Genomic DNA, 14,771 nt, shown 5'->3' with positions numbered 1-14,771 from the left:
CACAGCATTTCAGGCTTGGTCTCAAATTTAACAATGATTGGGATAGGGATCATGACATTTTGTGACCAGTTTAGAACACAATATTAGCCAATGTGTTGAAAGATTATCCCCAGTGAAACAATGAACCACGATTCAACTTTTACCTTAGCATATACTATTTAGGCTACATGGCAGGGAAATCAGATGGTGTAAAAAGACCAAACTGTTGAGTGGGTGGGACACAGGAATGCTTCTAATAATGAGCTCCACAAGAAGTGGAAGTGGACTACAGAGGTATTTCGTCAATCCGAAAAGGAGACCGGGCAATATATACGTGCTTTATGCCAGTTTGCTCCGCCCATCCACAAGAAGAGACCCACACCCACCGAAGTGGATACGAACGTCTCTTCCTTCTGCAGAATGAACAGTTTGACCTATCATATCAGACACGAAGTACCTGGACTCCAATGAAAGGATACCGTCCGATCAAGACGCACACCCCTCGAAAATTTGGCAGTCGTTATTTGGGTTTTGATTGTTGATATATTTCAAAAGTATATTCGTTCTCTGTTTGAATTATTCGATTTCGTTTCTTAGCTCTATGTGAAGCCTATAAAGGCTAAACCTACAAGAAATCATCGTACAGAGGCATTTGCAGTCGTCTGCTTGAGGGTCATCACGGTAAGTGGAATGTTATTTTTCCCCAAGCCTTTTTCGCCTTTAAAATGTGTGTCTTGTGGTCACACACTTTAGATTGACCTATATTTTATAGAACATTTGTGTAGCAGTACATTTCTGACCAATTTCAAATAGGTTACAAACCACTCAGCTTAATGTGAATTAAGTTGTTACCATCTACCAGTGTCACTTATTTGACATAAATACCACTACTCATTCAATAATTAACCAAAATGACTCTGTAGGCTAAAATATAGCCTACTAGTCAGCCAATACAGGAGGCCATAGGTAATTAGTTTACCTTGTGTTGGGTTGTATTTTTTATAACGCTGACCCTGTGGCGAGGTGTTTTCACAACCGCCCTTTCGAGATAAAAACAACACTCGAGACAACCTCGAGTGAACTTCACCGAGTTTTCTGATTCATGTGAAGTGTTACGTTGGGCAGCGGTCTGAGGTGCGTCATACATTCCTTAATAAAACACTGCGTGAACTTCATCGTTCGCACGAGTTTCTTTTCCACGTGGAGTGGAATAGTCGGGAGCGGCCTGAGGTGTGTCATATATTCCTTACACCAATCAGACAGCACATGTTTCTCCCGCGATGACGTTTGAATTTTTTCCAGTCGAAAACCTGATAATTCTGACTGGTGAGGAGATGTCAGCACAGTGCAGAGGCAGTAGGCTATATACATAATCTAACCATGTTTAGACCCAATCATTTAAAAGAAAATATTTCACTATTTGACTAGCCTACTAACGTATTGGTCATCTTCGTCATTTAGAAAAAAGTCAAGGAAAAATGTGAGCAAGGCCAAATGACTCGGTGTGTCTAGCAGTTTTGAGAGCTATAGTATGATGCAATGTATTTATGTTTTTAACTGTTATTATAGACCCATAGGATCCATTAGGTGTTCATTTGGTATGAGAGGCAGTCACCAGTACCAATACTTCAGACATTTCTGACATGGAGCCACTCCCAGTTCTTTCTAGAAGCCACAGCATTGTGAGAACCTGTTCATAGTAGTTCTTCATGGGGCTTTCTTATGACTCATCTGAAAGCTTTTGTTAATTTCACTATTACAAATAGAGGAAGTTGTCTGGTGGTAAATTGTCTGATATGAAAAGAAAAGAAAAATACACTGCTGAAAGGAATAGAAACATCTCGAGCCCCCACCCCTAGCTTCCCCCATTGTGTGTATCATTTCTCTGAAGTTAACCAACTGACCCTGGTGGTTTCCCAGCGCTATCGGTATGCCTTGAAATCTATTGCTCAAAACAAGGAAATGATGCGGAAGGATGTGCTAGACTTTGACATTGTGGTAGGAATATGGAATTTGAGCTGAGGTGAGGATGAGGAAGTTCCCTGTAATTGAGAATTTGAAATATCTATTTTCATCACAGAATTGTCAAATAATTAACTACTAGCCTACACATATTTGAGATGACATCCTTATCCTATATGAGCCTTTATGAGATGTAGAACAGCTGATAATTAGAAAAAGGGAGGAGTATTTACAAGGATATACTGCTATGTAGATCAATGTTGTGAAATGCCACAGACTTGAGAAAGAGTATGTAAAGAAATTCACGCCCAGGGTATCTTCTGAGAACGCTGGTAAACTCTGTTGAGTGTACAGCCTCTATGTTGTATCATTTCATCTCAACAGTGTTTTTCTATCGCCCCCTAGAGGTTGCAGTTGGCTACAACAGCTGTCTGGTTAGACTTGCCCGTACATGTCGCTGGGAGTTTTGCCCAGGCATGTACTAGACTAGGCCAGCCCAGGGAAGGGTGGACCTTCATGAAACACTGGTGACTGACCAGAGTTTAAAAAGCTTTGCGCTGTCTGAGTACTGTCATTAGTTTGAATATAGCAGCAGTGATACTTTGCCAAGGAAAGAAGCGCAACTTGTTGCAGTCATGGTGAGTTTAGATGAAGGATATTTAAAACAGTATCTCCGTTTGAGTTTGTTGATGTGGTTGTGATTTGTTTGACAAGAGAAGGTTTACTTTTTGTGATGTGAAAAAAAATTTGGATGACTTAATAAAACGGGGTGTTTTCAAAGAATGATGTAGAATTAAGTGAAGTTCGGAGTTATTGTGCTAACAGAGTAGTCATGCTGAGGATTTTAGTCAAGTTAATTTGAGAGCTTTTGTAGTCCACAACTCATAACACATGTAGAATATTTCTAATCACACTTGTTCGTCTCTGTTCTCTTAACAGTGTAGAATCATGTCCTTCCACAAGCGTGTTCTGAGATCTGTGGGCAAAGGTCCAGTGAGGCGGAACCTGTTTGGGCCAGTGGACCGCAAGCAGCTGCAGCAGGACTACCACACCGCGCTGAAGCAGGACCTGGAGGAGGCATCACAGCGTTGGGGCTTCAACTTCCTCACGGAGATGCCCTTGGATGACAGCAACTTCCTGTGGGAGGGTGTCTCTGGGGAGAAGGTTCCCCTGGTGTACCGCTCCTCCAGAATCAGGAGGAACCTCGGGTTCTTTAGAGAGGAGTCCACGTTGTCAGAGGCCAGTGTGTCCATGGAGACGGGTTCAGTTTCGGCAGAGGCCGCACCTGGCATGTTGCAGAGCGGGAAGGAGAATGTTCCGGGGACGCCGGAGAAACACACAAACAACCTGCAGGACCTGGAGAGAACCCCAGTGAAGCAGGATGGCAACAGCAACATCCTTAAGAGAAAACAAACCAATATTACAGGTGTGTGTGTGTGTGTGTGTGTGTGTGTGTGTGTGTGTGTGTGTGTGTGTGTGTGTCTTTGTGCTAGTGTATTTGTTTTGGATCTTTTTTCCATTGTCTCATCTTTAGTGAACTCATCATGGTATTATTATTGTACATATTCATTGAATATCCTCTACCTCTGGTTTGATTGCAGATTTTTACCAGGCAAAGAAAAGGGATGTTGGTTCGTCCAGAAAATCAGGCCAGTGATTGGACGACTGGGAGCGATTCAGGACACCTCATTTGCCAGCAGCAAACTCAACATTTCTCTCAGGACCTCAAAACCCAACAAAAGGCACTGCACACACTTTGAAAACTTACCTAAAGACTTTTACATAGAAACACCTCATAGAAACGCCTTTTCCTGCTCCTCTATGAGTCTTCTCGAATTCATGGTTGTCCACCTAACCCCACCAGATTCCCCTCACTCCCTGTTACTGAAAACCTCACCGTGGAGGACACTCTTGTGTAATTTTGATTTCCAAAAGTTTGGGTGTGGTCTTGTAAAATCAGTGTAGCCTCATAATGGGAGAGTGGTCTGGAAACATGTCTGACTATGCTCTACCATGGACCAACGTGAACTTTGCTACTGGTTTTGTGCTGTATGTAAACTTCCTGAATTGCATCACTTACACTATATGGCAGTTCTGAGTAAGATTATTGTGAGAGCAAGACCAAATGTAAGTGCTTTTGTTGACTGTGCAATGCTGCACCCATACCCTAGGTACCCACATTCCATTATAGATGAGCAGTGGCAAGACAGCATCGGAGCAGTGCCTCTGGCATATATTTTTAGCTAATATTAAGTGCCACAGCCTCAAGTCCGTTCGGCAATTGTTTGGAATTTGAAGGAGTCTTCTAGAAAAATACATTACATTCATCAAATAAGCTAATTCCTCGCACTAATGCACAGTTTATTTATTTCACTATTACATTACTAAAATGACTACCATTTCCTCCAGCTGCTATGGTTGACAATGGGGGAGACAGGCAGCATCAAAGGCTAATGACATTCAGACAGACACCAATAAATTAAATGGCTTTGAATAATATGCACCACCCTGACGAAAGTACCTTGTTTAGTATCAGCCTGTAGTACCCCAGGAATTGCACTTAACCTGTTTCTTTGAGTCTTCTATGTGTAAAGCTTTGTCAAATATAAAGTATAAATAAATAAATATATATATATATGTACATATTTATTGTTAAATGAGTCTCATGGTGTTGCTTTCACTTAATTATGAGATGGAAATAAAATGAAGTTCACTGTATGTCTCCTGACTCATTTTCTTTATTTTATCCGGTCTGTTTTATTGTGGTGTAAACATTTAACGGTTAAGTGTTATAGTTGTGTCTACATGACCCATTATATTCCGCTACATGGACTCCATATAACACATGGAGGAACAGTTATAAGAGATAAAACCGTCCCTGGAGCTGTGAACTGGCCATGCCTTTCCAGCTTTGGCTGGACGGCTGGTGTGCGTGAGCTCCGTTAGCGTCGCTGTGGTGCCCAGTACTCACTCAGGTGCCAGCTCCCTGCAAGGCTCTGTGACCTACTTGTTGTCAAGCAGGTTGCTAGGAAGATGACGACAGCATTTTTATCCCCCCCTCCACCACCACCACCACCACCACCAATTCTCTTGTTTACATCCTTACATCCACAGTCATTCTATCTCCTTCTGTCTCTCTCCACTGGTCTCCTGGGAAGGCAGAATAGACCCTGGAGTCTCAGATTAGTTGTTGCCATCATTTTCATCCCCCCCTCACCAGCTCTACTAATTAGTGTGGAGGAACCTTTGCCAGTGGGAGTCTGGCCAAGAGACCTGTTGGAGTCTAGTCAAATGGAACTGACGCCCCCTGCATCAGCAGAGTTGAATGTGTGGTTTTAGAAAGGAACCATCAGAACTGAATGCCATCAAGTGGAACTTAGTCTGGTTCAGCAAAAGTGCTTTTTGTCCAGTGAAACTGAACACTGTCCAGAAGAACTATTTCTGGTTCAACAGAATCAGAACCAGTCCTGTGGATCTGAATCTGTGCTATCTGAACCTAACAATGGCTATTTAACCTGCTCTGATATAATTAACTCTGGCTCAGCAGCCATAAAACTAGTTCAGCAGAACTGGACTCCATTCGGGAAATTTGAATCCAGTCAAGCAGACTGTGTCCGAACCAGAACTCAGCAGTGTGTGAGTGTGTGTGACAGGTGCCCACCATGAGAGGGACGGGGGCGCTGCCTTGCCTTGTGCTTCCTTTGCGGTGCCGGCTGGTGAATATTTTAAAAGGAAGCGCAGATCTACTGCTGACAGCTGCAGATAACGCACAGCTCTGGAGTATGTCAAAGACAGGATTCTAGATATTTCTCTCGCGCCTCTCGCTCCTGATTTCTCTACCGCTGGCTCTTTCCGCCCCACTGAGCACGTGGCGAAAGAGGAGCCCCTCACCCTTCCCAAAATGGGGTGTGCGCGAGGGGCCAGAGTTGTAGAGCGGATGAGTGGACCATAATGGCACTGACGCATGCCCTGCTGCTCTCCCTCTCTCGCTCCCCTCCCCCTCCCTCAGTTTATCCAGCTTGAGCTCAGAGAGGCACCTGCACGCGTGCGCTAAGCTCCCCCTCCCTTCATCGTTTCTCTCCCTCTCTCTCTCGCTATCATATGTGCCTCAGCAGCAGCCAGTGCTGTGACAGAACAGGACCGCTATAGCACTGGTGCTCTCTCAGATAGGAAATCACAGAGCTGAGGACACAAGGAAAGACAAAGACATACAGTGAAATAACGGGAGGAAGAAAGAGAGTGAGGCGGAAGAATAAGTGGGAGATGGGTGGCTGTGGGAGAGAGCACAGTCGCATGAGCGCTAAACAATGGCACACGAGGCACGTATAGAGCTGTAGTCAGACAGCGGGGAGACAGAGAGGGAGAGGGAAGGAGAGACGGGGGTTTGGGGAGGGGAGTGAGTCTGTTGTGACTGAGAGAGGGGGGTGGGGTGGGGAAGGTAACAGAAAGAAGGATGGGCCTCCTATACAGAGCTGCAGTGGCTTTGCCAGTCCTGGATTAAACAGAATGGTAATGTTCCCAAATTAATGTTATCATCACCATGCTTTTGGTTCATATGTATGCCTTCATTTACCACCACTATTTTTATTTGTTTTTGTTATTTTGTATCCATCCATTGCTCCGTCATGCAACATCATCATCCAGTTTTTTGCCATGCTGCAGTGCATGTCTTCACATGTATACTAGTCAACGCCACATCTGTGTGCAGTCATCACAGTCATCTCACGTTTAGCCTCGGAGAGCTTGTCGTTCTGTCATCTTTGAAAAATTGGAGACGCTCTTTTCTCACCCCTGAATTTGAAACACAACCATGGTTTCCATGATGTGTTTATGTGTGTGCGTGTAGACGTGTGTGTGTGTTTGATTGTGCAAGGTTGTGTATACGCGGAGAGCAGTGTGCATTCCTTCTGCTCGAATAATCTCCTCATCTTAGCCCGGTCTCTGTGTAAAATCCTTAAGTGTTCGAGGGATATCGAATGGATGCAAGTACCCTGGCTGTGATACTCTTTGACATGGCTTTTTTCCCCCTCCCCGCGTTTTGCGGTTAAATCCACTCATTTGCCGTGTGGCTTTCTGGCGTAACCTACTTTCTAAAAATGTCATCGGGTGGCCGGCTGTTGGGATCATTGCGGAAAGCACCCGAGCCGCTCTCGTGAAGCTCCTCTATCTGTCGGATCGCAGGGAAATAAAAAAGCGACATCAGAACCACGCCGGCTCCATGCCAGATGAATGAGGGCAGCTGTGTGAACGTGTGAGTGTCTGTGGATCCTACAGAATGGCCTCAGTTACCCTACATTTCCCGCAGGCTTTTATTTTCTCTTTTCCCTTTCCCTTTTTTTCTGGTGGCTTGCCATGGATGATGAGGGGGTTGTGAGGTCGGTCACAGCAAGAGGGCATCGTGATTACCCCGCGATGAGTCCCCTTCTTTTCAGTGGGGAGCAAATATTTAAACTCAAAACTGGCACAGCCCTCCGCGTGCAGACTATTATTAACCTCGCTGAGCTCTAGTGTAATTTTCTCCTCGCTGATTCACGGTAAAAAGGCACGCTCAGAAACTGAAAGTGACTGGGACTATAACTAGGAGGTTTTATTCACTCATGTTTACACTTTTTGTATGATGCACTTTCCCATTTGATCTATTGTATCCTGTAACATCAGGCAAGTAATATGGTATCTGCAAAATGACTGGATAATTTGAATGTCATAATTATTAGGCTAAAGCAATAATTTGCTATAAAAGGCATACAACAACTGTTTAGTTGCTTTATTGCAAGCATGCCCTTGATTTATCAAACTGTTACCGGGAGATTTGCCTGAACAGATGTTCCATATTTTGCTTACAGTGCAGTGGAATTCTTTATTTATTTAGTCCAGATTTGCTTATTTATTTATTTTCCTTATGAAACCATGCAGCTTACAATGGCCAGTTCAGTCCTGTATTCATACACACATACACACAAACAAAACTAATTTAAAGACAATCCAGACAAATAAGTGTCTTGAAATAGCTGTGGGGGCATGAAGGGCAGGTTTGTGTGTGCACACTTGAGTCTCCAAGTGCAATGGCCTTCTCGTGCTGTGTGTAAACACACTGAACTGCTTCACTCATCACGCTTGATGTCTGCAATTCATAGAAATTCTGCAATTCGTAGTGTCGATGTTAGATAAGGATGAAATATTCAAAATGTCTTTGGGCTTAAATACAGCATCCCTTTTGCTCACTGCTCCCTCTTCCCTTCCTTTCCTCTCTTATCGCTTTGTCTCTCCTTTTTGTCCCCTCTCTCATTCATCATCATCTCTCTTCTCTCACACCTCTCTGCTTCTCCTCCTCTTTCCTCCTCTTCTTTTTCTTTCCCTCCACACAGCTGGATAAGAGCGAGGTGTCCACACTGAGTCTTCCGCCCTCCACCAGCCACGGGGGCTCGGATGGCAACATCAGTGTGGAGGCGACGGCCTCGGAGGCCGGCGAGGTGCAGCGGACGCGCGCAGCCCTGGAGCACCTGCAGCAGAAGATCCTCAAGATCACCGAGCAGATCCGCGTCGAGCAGGAGGCGCGCGACGAGAACGTGGCCGAGTACCTTAAGCTGGCGCATAACGCCGACAAGCAGCAAGGGGCGCGCATCAAGCAGGTGTTCGAGAAGAAGAATCAGAAGTCAGCGCAGACCATTGCACACTTGCACAAGAAGCTGGAGCACTACCACAGGAAGCTCAAGGAGATCGAACAGGTATGTGTGTGAGACACAGCAACACATCAGAGAGAGAGGGAGAGAGAGAGAGAGAGAGAGAGAGACAGGCAGAAAGGCATGATGGTGAACCAGGTGGGGAAATGCTTTTTTTTACTTTAATGTTTTGGAAATTGCACAATTTTCAGGTTGTGGATGGTTGGCCTTTCCTAATTTGGAAGTCAGGCAGTTATTGTGCCATGGAGTGGATACACACCAAACTGATTGTCCAGGTGTAAATACACACTGGTGCACCTGAGCAATTTGTTATGCTGTTCTTCCACTCACACATCATATATTTGAACTAGTCCTTGAACTAGACTAATCTTTCCTCTTTTCCTCTCTTTCCTTTTTTTCTCTCTCCAATTTCCTCCCTCTTTTTTCTTCTCCTTCTGTTTACTTCTTTCTCTACCCTGATCTCTTCCTCCTCTTTCTCTGTCTTCTCTCTCTTGCTTTATTTGTTTTCTCCTCTTCCCCACTTCTCACTTCTCACTCTGAAGAATGGTCCGGCCCGTCAGCCCAAGGATGTTCTCCGGGACATGCAGCAGGGTTTGAAGGACGTGGGTGTACACATGCGCGCAGGCTTCAGCGGCTTCGGCGGCGGCATGGTGGAGGGCGTGAAGGGCAGCGTGTCGGCGCTCACGCACACGGCTGTCGTCTCCAAGCCACGGGAGTTCGCCAGCCTCATCCGCAACAAGTTCGGCAGCGCCGACAACATCTCCCAGCTCAAGGACCCGCTGGAGGACGGCCACGGCCACGAGACACCGCGGGCGCTCAGTGGCAGTGCCACACTCGTCTCCAGCCCTAAGTACGGCAGCGACGACGAGTGCTCCAGCGCCACCTCTTGCTCGGCTGCCGGCAGCAACTCTGGGGGAGGGGGAGGAGGGGGCGGGGGTGGCGGAGGGGGCGGTGGTGGGGGTGGTGGAGGTGGTGGAGGTGGTGGTGGTGGAGGTGGTGGGGGTGGTGGTGGAGGTGGGGCGGCCATTTTGGGTAGCCCCCGTCTGGACGGACACCATCACCACCACCATCATATGCACAGCTCGTGGGATGCCCTGCTGGAGGGGCTCCAGGAGATCAAGGCCAGCCAGGCCCATATGGAGGACGCCATAGAGGACATGAAGGGACAGCTTCAGAGCGACTACTCTTACATGACCCAGTGCCTGCAGGAGGAGAGATACAGGTAGGCACACACACACTGGGAGGTGAAGACACAGGGGGGCAGACACACAGATAGAAATGGACAGGGAGACAGATTAAGAATCATACAATAAGTGGATGTAGGTAAGAGATGTAGATGTACAGGTAGGAATGCAGAAAAACTCGTAGAGAGTTACAAAGGAGGTTAGAAAAAGTCCAGACATACAGCATCACAGGGGCCCAAAAATAAACAAATTCAGTGCTTTAAGGCAGGGACAGGAAGCATAGTTGGAACTCTCTAATAGCGATGTTAACGGTTTCTTGTGCCTATTCCAGTGGCTCAATTGGTTAAGGGCACATTCTCATCAAAATACGTAATGGCTACTAGACACTTTACAATATATGCCCCGTCCCCATTAAAGCGCTACCTTCTATCAGTTCTGAGATAATGTTGGTTTAGAGTGTCTTAGCGTGTACCAAACATGTAGATGCATGTAGAAACCCCCATGTCAGCACATCCACTGTTTCATTGTCTGCTGATCATCATGGTAACGGTACTGACCCAAACAGTAACAGTACTGACCCAAACAGTAACAGAACTGACCCAAACCGTGTAAGAGAAAAGTAGGCCCATGTTTTTTTACTATAGTAATTGGGGGTGGGCCCGACAGGAGGGTCACGCCGGCCCTGACTGAAAGTAAGACAAGGTATATTGGTGAAGTTATACACACACTGAGACAGAGAACGGATACATGCAGATGGGCCTTGGGTCGGTAATGGACAACAGTATGGCATCTTCATGACCCTTTGTGTTTGCTCCAGCCATACCCTGAGCTGGATGATTTATTAGTTTGATTAGTATCATTTCATTTGATTACTCTGATTCATGAACCTTACTCATTGGCGAATCCTGGTGGTTGACAGTAAATACTGGAGAGGATTATTACTCTCCACCATATCAAATAAATCAAAACACTGAAAGAGCTCGTTTAGTCAAGCTAAGATCATCCCCGTCATGGGCAGATGGCATTTCATTCATAAATGATAGACTACCACATCTTTTTTTATAATTGGATTTTCTCTTTTTGTTAGCGCTAGGACAAATGATAGTGCTACAGAAATACATTAGATCCACAAAGGAGAATCTGATACAGGTGCAAGCAAATAGGTTACAGGCATTCTACAGTTTGAGAGAGAAATTCAATTCAATTTTATTTATAAAGCGCCAAAACAGTAACATTTTCTCAAAGCACCGATGAACTTGTGTGTTTAGGTACGAGCGGTTGGAGGAGCAGCTGAACGACCTGACTGAACTCCACCAGAATGAAATGACCAACCTGAAGCAGGAGCTGGTCAGCATGGAGGAGAAGGTGGCCTATCAGTCCTATGAGAGAGCCAGAGACATCCAGGTCAGCAGTATTACCTCAGCCATGTATGTGTGTGAGACACATGCAGTGACAGTGTGCTTGTATTTCAGTACCAAAACAATGTCAGACTTGTGTTATTAGAGTTGTGATTGTGTTGTGACTGATTGTGCACAGAAGAATAGGTCCTCCAGTCATCGTGTTTTGTATTGTGTGTGTGTGTAAGAAGATGTGTGCATACACACAAAAACATATTAGAACATGTAAAGGCCAGTTATTTAGCGGGCGCTTTTATCCAAAGCAACGTACAGTCAACATGCAGTGTTTATATAATGTTTAAGTATAATTGTATTTGTGTCTGTGTGTGTATGTTTATGTGTTTGGTGTCCACATGCGCCTGTTCACAGGTTTTGCGTGGGAGTATATTACTGTGTCCACATGTGGATGTTTGTGATTTTTTTCACATATATGTATGTGTGTGTGTGTGTGTGTGTGTGTGTGTGTGTGTGTGTGTGTGTGTCGGCCCTTGCAGGAGGCGGTGGAGTCGTGCCTGACCCGCATCACCAAGCTGGAGCTCCAGCAGCAGCAGCAGCAGGTGGTGCAGCTGGAAGGGGTGGAGAACGCCAACGCCCGCGCCCTCTTGGGCAAGCTCATCAACATCATCCTGGCCCTCATGGCCGTGCTGCTGGTCTTCGTCTCCACCATGGCCAACTTCATCACCCCGCTCATGAAGACCCGCACCCGCGTCGCCTCCACTGTGTTCGCGGCCGTCTTCCTCTTCGCCCTCTGGAAGCACTGGGACTTCCTCGAGCTCTGGTTGCTCCCCAGCTGAGCTTCTTTTCCTCCTCCTTTTTTTGTCCCCACCACACCTTATTTTACCATTCACTCCTTTCTTCCTTTCCTTCCCCTCTCTCTTTTCGGTCCTCTGATTCCACCGCCCAGCGCTCCCTCTCCTCTCCTCCCCTCCCCCATTAACCGGCTCCGAGGGGGGAAACGGATCTGATGACGAAGCACAGACCTATTTGAGACACGACCAACCAAATCTGCTGCACGGGAACAGCAGGGGATAGAAGTCGTGCGGTTATTTTGTCAGTTTTCTTTTTTTTTTCTCTTCTTTTTTTTCTAAAAGAAACATTTGCACTTTTTCCCTGCACACTGTCGCCGTTTTTGAGCGGCACGTCATCCTCCTCACGAAAAAAAGCTGTGACAACAGGGGATTTTGGCGCTGTGACGCCAACGAGCTTTGCGAGCTGATAGGCGTGAGCTCGCTGTGAACTGCCCAACTTGCATGTGAAGGCTGACTAATGAGAACTAATGGCCGACGATGACTGAAGCGTGACTGATAAGGCTGAAAGAAAAGAGTTGAAGAGCCTTCTGAGAAAGACAGAGAGAGGGAGAGGGGGGATGATTGACACATTTCTGGTCTGGTACTCCTCTGTCTCTTCCACTCTCTTTGTATAAACTTATGACTGGCAGCAAGTGAACATCATGGGCCACAACGTGTGAATTTTATAGCCTTTTAAATGAGTTTGATTGGTTTTTCCTTCATCCATTGTTGTGTGTCTTTAGTCTTTAGTGGGATTTCTTTTTCTTTTTTTCTTTTGTTTGAGGTAACCCTTACAGGGTGAGAGATAATCAGAAGATGCGTTGGGGACGAAGTGACGGTATTGTGTGATATAAAATTATCAGCCCGTGTGCTGAATATCTGAGAATGTGCTTATGCATGCCTGCACATTGGCATTCATGTATTTCGCAAGGAGTGGCGGCCATAACTTGCTGTGTCACGAGTGGCAAAAAAACATTCCAAAGTGGTCAGACATGCTTGGGGCTCACTGAAATTACATTTCGTTTTCCTGGTGAATTTATATGAATGAAATTCTATTGTCTTTGAATGTTTTCATATCATGCTTTTTGTGTCAGGTTTTGGCCTTTGCATATTGCTCCAAGTATTTGGTTTCACTTTAAAAGCCTGGAAAAAGGGTGTGTTTTGTTATTTATGAATGATGACATTTAAATGTTGGCAGACCTGAGAAAGGACTGCTGAGATTTATCTCTACAACAATTGAAGTCCGTAAAACCAGCCAGAATATCAAAACTTCTTCATCTTCACAGTGGTAGTGCATCATAGAATCTATGTGATATCAGATTCACTGGCATGTTTCATCATTACCCTTTCTATCCAGTTTGCTACCATAGATCAATCACAATTCTCTTGGATTCTTAATAAAAGACTTCAGAATCGACACGCCTTTCTTTCACAATTGTGTCTGTTGTAGTCCCATGGCAAGTGCTGGATATTTTGCCTAAAGGATGGGTTAGTGACACCTGCTGGTCAGAACTGTGCCCCTGAATGTCTCACACACTGCATGAACACACAAGATGTGTTTACTAGGGGGTTGCAATTAAACAACAGTTGTAAATGCAAAAATGTATTTCCTAGTTAGTAAATAAACTACCTCCGTTTTCTTATTGCATGTTTCAGGAAGGGCCTGTTCGTGCTGGCTGAAAACAGCAACCCACGGCAATGCCAATACATAGGCTTTGTTCTAATAGTTAAACCACAGAATTACAGTACAATTACAAAATACACAAAATATGGGCATATTCGCTAGGAACAGACTAACTAGTCTCTGTTGTTCATCCCAATAATCTGGATGTCATTGGTGTGTGAGTGGCTGAGGAGAGAGGTGGGATTATGGCCGCTTTGACACTTTATAAGACTGAGAATTTTCTGCCCGCCCTGAGGGGTCTATGAGATTCTGCCTCGACTCCACTACCGGTAAACGTTCACTCCCTAATCGCCTGGATTAAACCATTGCTCACAGTTAACTGAACTCCTCTCACATCTTCCCTAATCCTTATGTGTGAGTGATGGGTGAAAGGCGTTTCTGCTCGAACGGGTTTAAATGGTGGCGAAGCGAAACAAATGCGCTGCAAAACTTCTGCCAGAAGTTGCTCATTCTAATGCATTAAAAGCTATTTTGCCTGAAGCCGCATAGTAATTATTCTATGTAGAGTTTCAGCCAAGAGGAAAAAAAGTGTTGATTTGTGGCGTGTTCGTTTTCCCTGATAGTATTTGGCAAGTTTCCCGAAACAGTTTCATCTTCTTAAAAGGGATAAAACAAACATTAAACCCAGTGGACCTCCCATCACTCTGCAGATGTGCAAACATCCTCTAAAAGGACTGGTCATTATCCGTAACACCATTTGACCTTTTCCCACAAAATGACATTATGGTATTACTGTTGTACTACAGTAGATTTGTATGAGTATGCTGTAGGAGTTGTGTTTAGTCTGTTCAGAAACTACCAACTACACTAACATGTAGGTATAATGACATATTGGGATGTGGGGTTCATTTAAGTGTACAGTTGTAAACTTGTAAACTTGATCCTCCAGACAAATCAAGGGTTCACAGTCTAGTACGTATAAAATTGAAGGGTGTCAAGATAGTGCCAAGGATTCCCCGAAGTGCTATGTGGAGTGAGGTCTGATTGCATTCTATTGAACATTTCTCTCTGAACCCCACAGCAACTTCACTCCTTCACAAATATTCAGTACACCTAAGTTCACCTGGGCAGAAATGAATGTGAGGGTCAAATTTGCT

The 14,771-nt window shown here is 45.1% G+C and overlaps 2 protein-coding genes across 3 annotated transcripts; both read left to right on the top strand.

The window, feature by feature from the left end:
• The first annotated feature begins 333 nt into the window (after positions 1–333).
• On the top strand, positions 334–4,659 carry cdkn1a (cyclin-dependent kinase inhibitor 1A). Of its 2 annotated transcripts, none has more exons than XM_031568124.2 (3): positions 334–660; positions 2,881–3,367; positions 3,543–4,659. In XM_031568124.2, exons 2-3 carry the CDS (start codon positions 2,890–2,892, stop codon positions 3,596–3,598), a joined length of 534 nt encoding a protein of 177 aa, XP_031423984.1. In that variant the 5' UTR covers positions 334–660; positions 2,881–2,889; the 3' UTR covers positions 3,599–4,659. The 2 variants fall into 2 exon arrangements, with proteins under 2 accessions (XP_031423984.1, XP_012680289.2); XM_012824835.3 differs by lacking the exon at positions 334–660 and adding an exon at positions 736–2,579.
• Positions 4,660–5,607: 948 nt separating this feature from the next.
• Positions 5,608–12,518, top strand: tmcc2 (transmembrane and coiled-coil domain family 2). Its single transcript, XM_031568122.2, has 6 exons — positions 5,608–6,450; positions 8,307–8,666; positions 9,164–9,557; positions 9,636–9,843; positions 11,074–11,209; positions 11,697–12,518. Exons 1-6 carry the CDS (start codon positions 6,448–6,450, stop codon positions 11,994–11,996), a joined length of 1,401 nt encoding a protein of 466 aa, XP_031423982.1. The 5' UTR covers positions 5,608–6,447; the 3' UTR covers positions 11,997–12,518.
• The last annotated feature ends 2,253 nt before the right edge of the window (positions 12,519–14,771 follow it).

Source organism: Clupea harengus, chromosome 5 (genome assembly GCF_900700415.2).
Source record: "Clupea harengus chromosome 5, Ch_v2.0.2, whole genome shotgun sequence".
NCBI lineage: Eukaryota > Metazoa > Chordata > Actinopteri > Clupeiformes > Clupeidae > Clupea > Clupea harengus.
The sequence above is the reverse complement of the archived record's forward strand: the minus strand, read 5'-3'. Positions and strand labels throughout refer to the sequence as shown.

Excerpts from the sequence above, each read along its gene's own strand:
- cdkn1a (XM_012824835.3), top strand. Across the intron at positions 3,368-3,542 it reads AAAACAAACCAATATTACAG|ATTTTTACCAGGCAAAGAAA; the intron begins GTGTGTGTGTGT and ends GTTTGATTGCAG.
- tmcc2 (XM_031568122.2), top strand. Across the intron at positions 8,667-9,163 it reads AGCTCAAGGAGATCGAACAG|AATGGTCCGGCCCGTCAGCC; the intron begins GTATGTGTGTGA and ends CTCACTCTGAAG. Across the intron at positions 11,210-11,696 it reads AGAGAGCCAGAGACATCCAG|GAGGCGGTGGAGTCGTGCCT; the intron begins GTCAGCAGTATT and ends CGGCCCTTGCAG.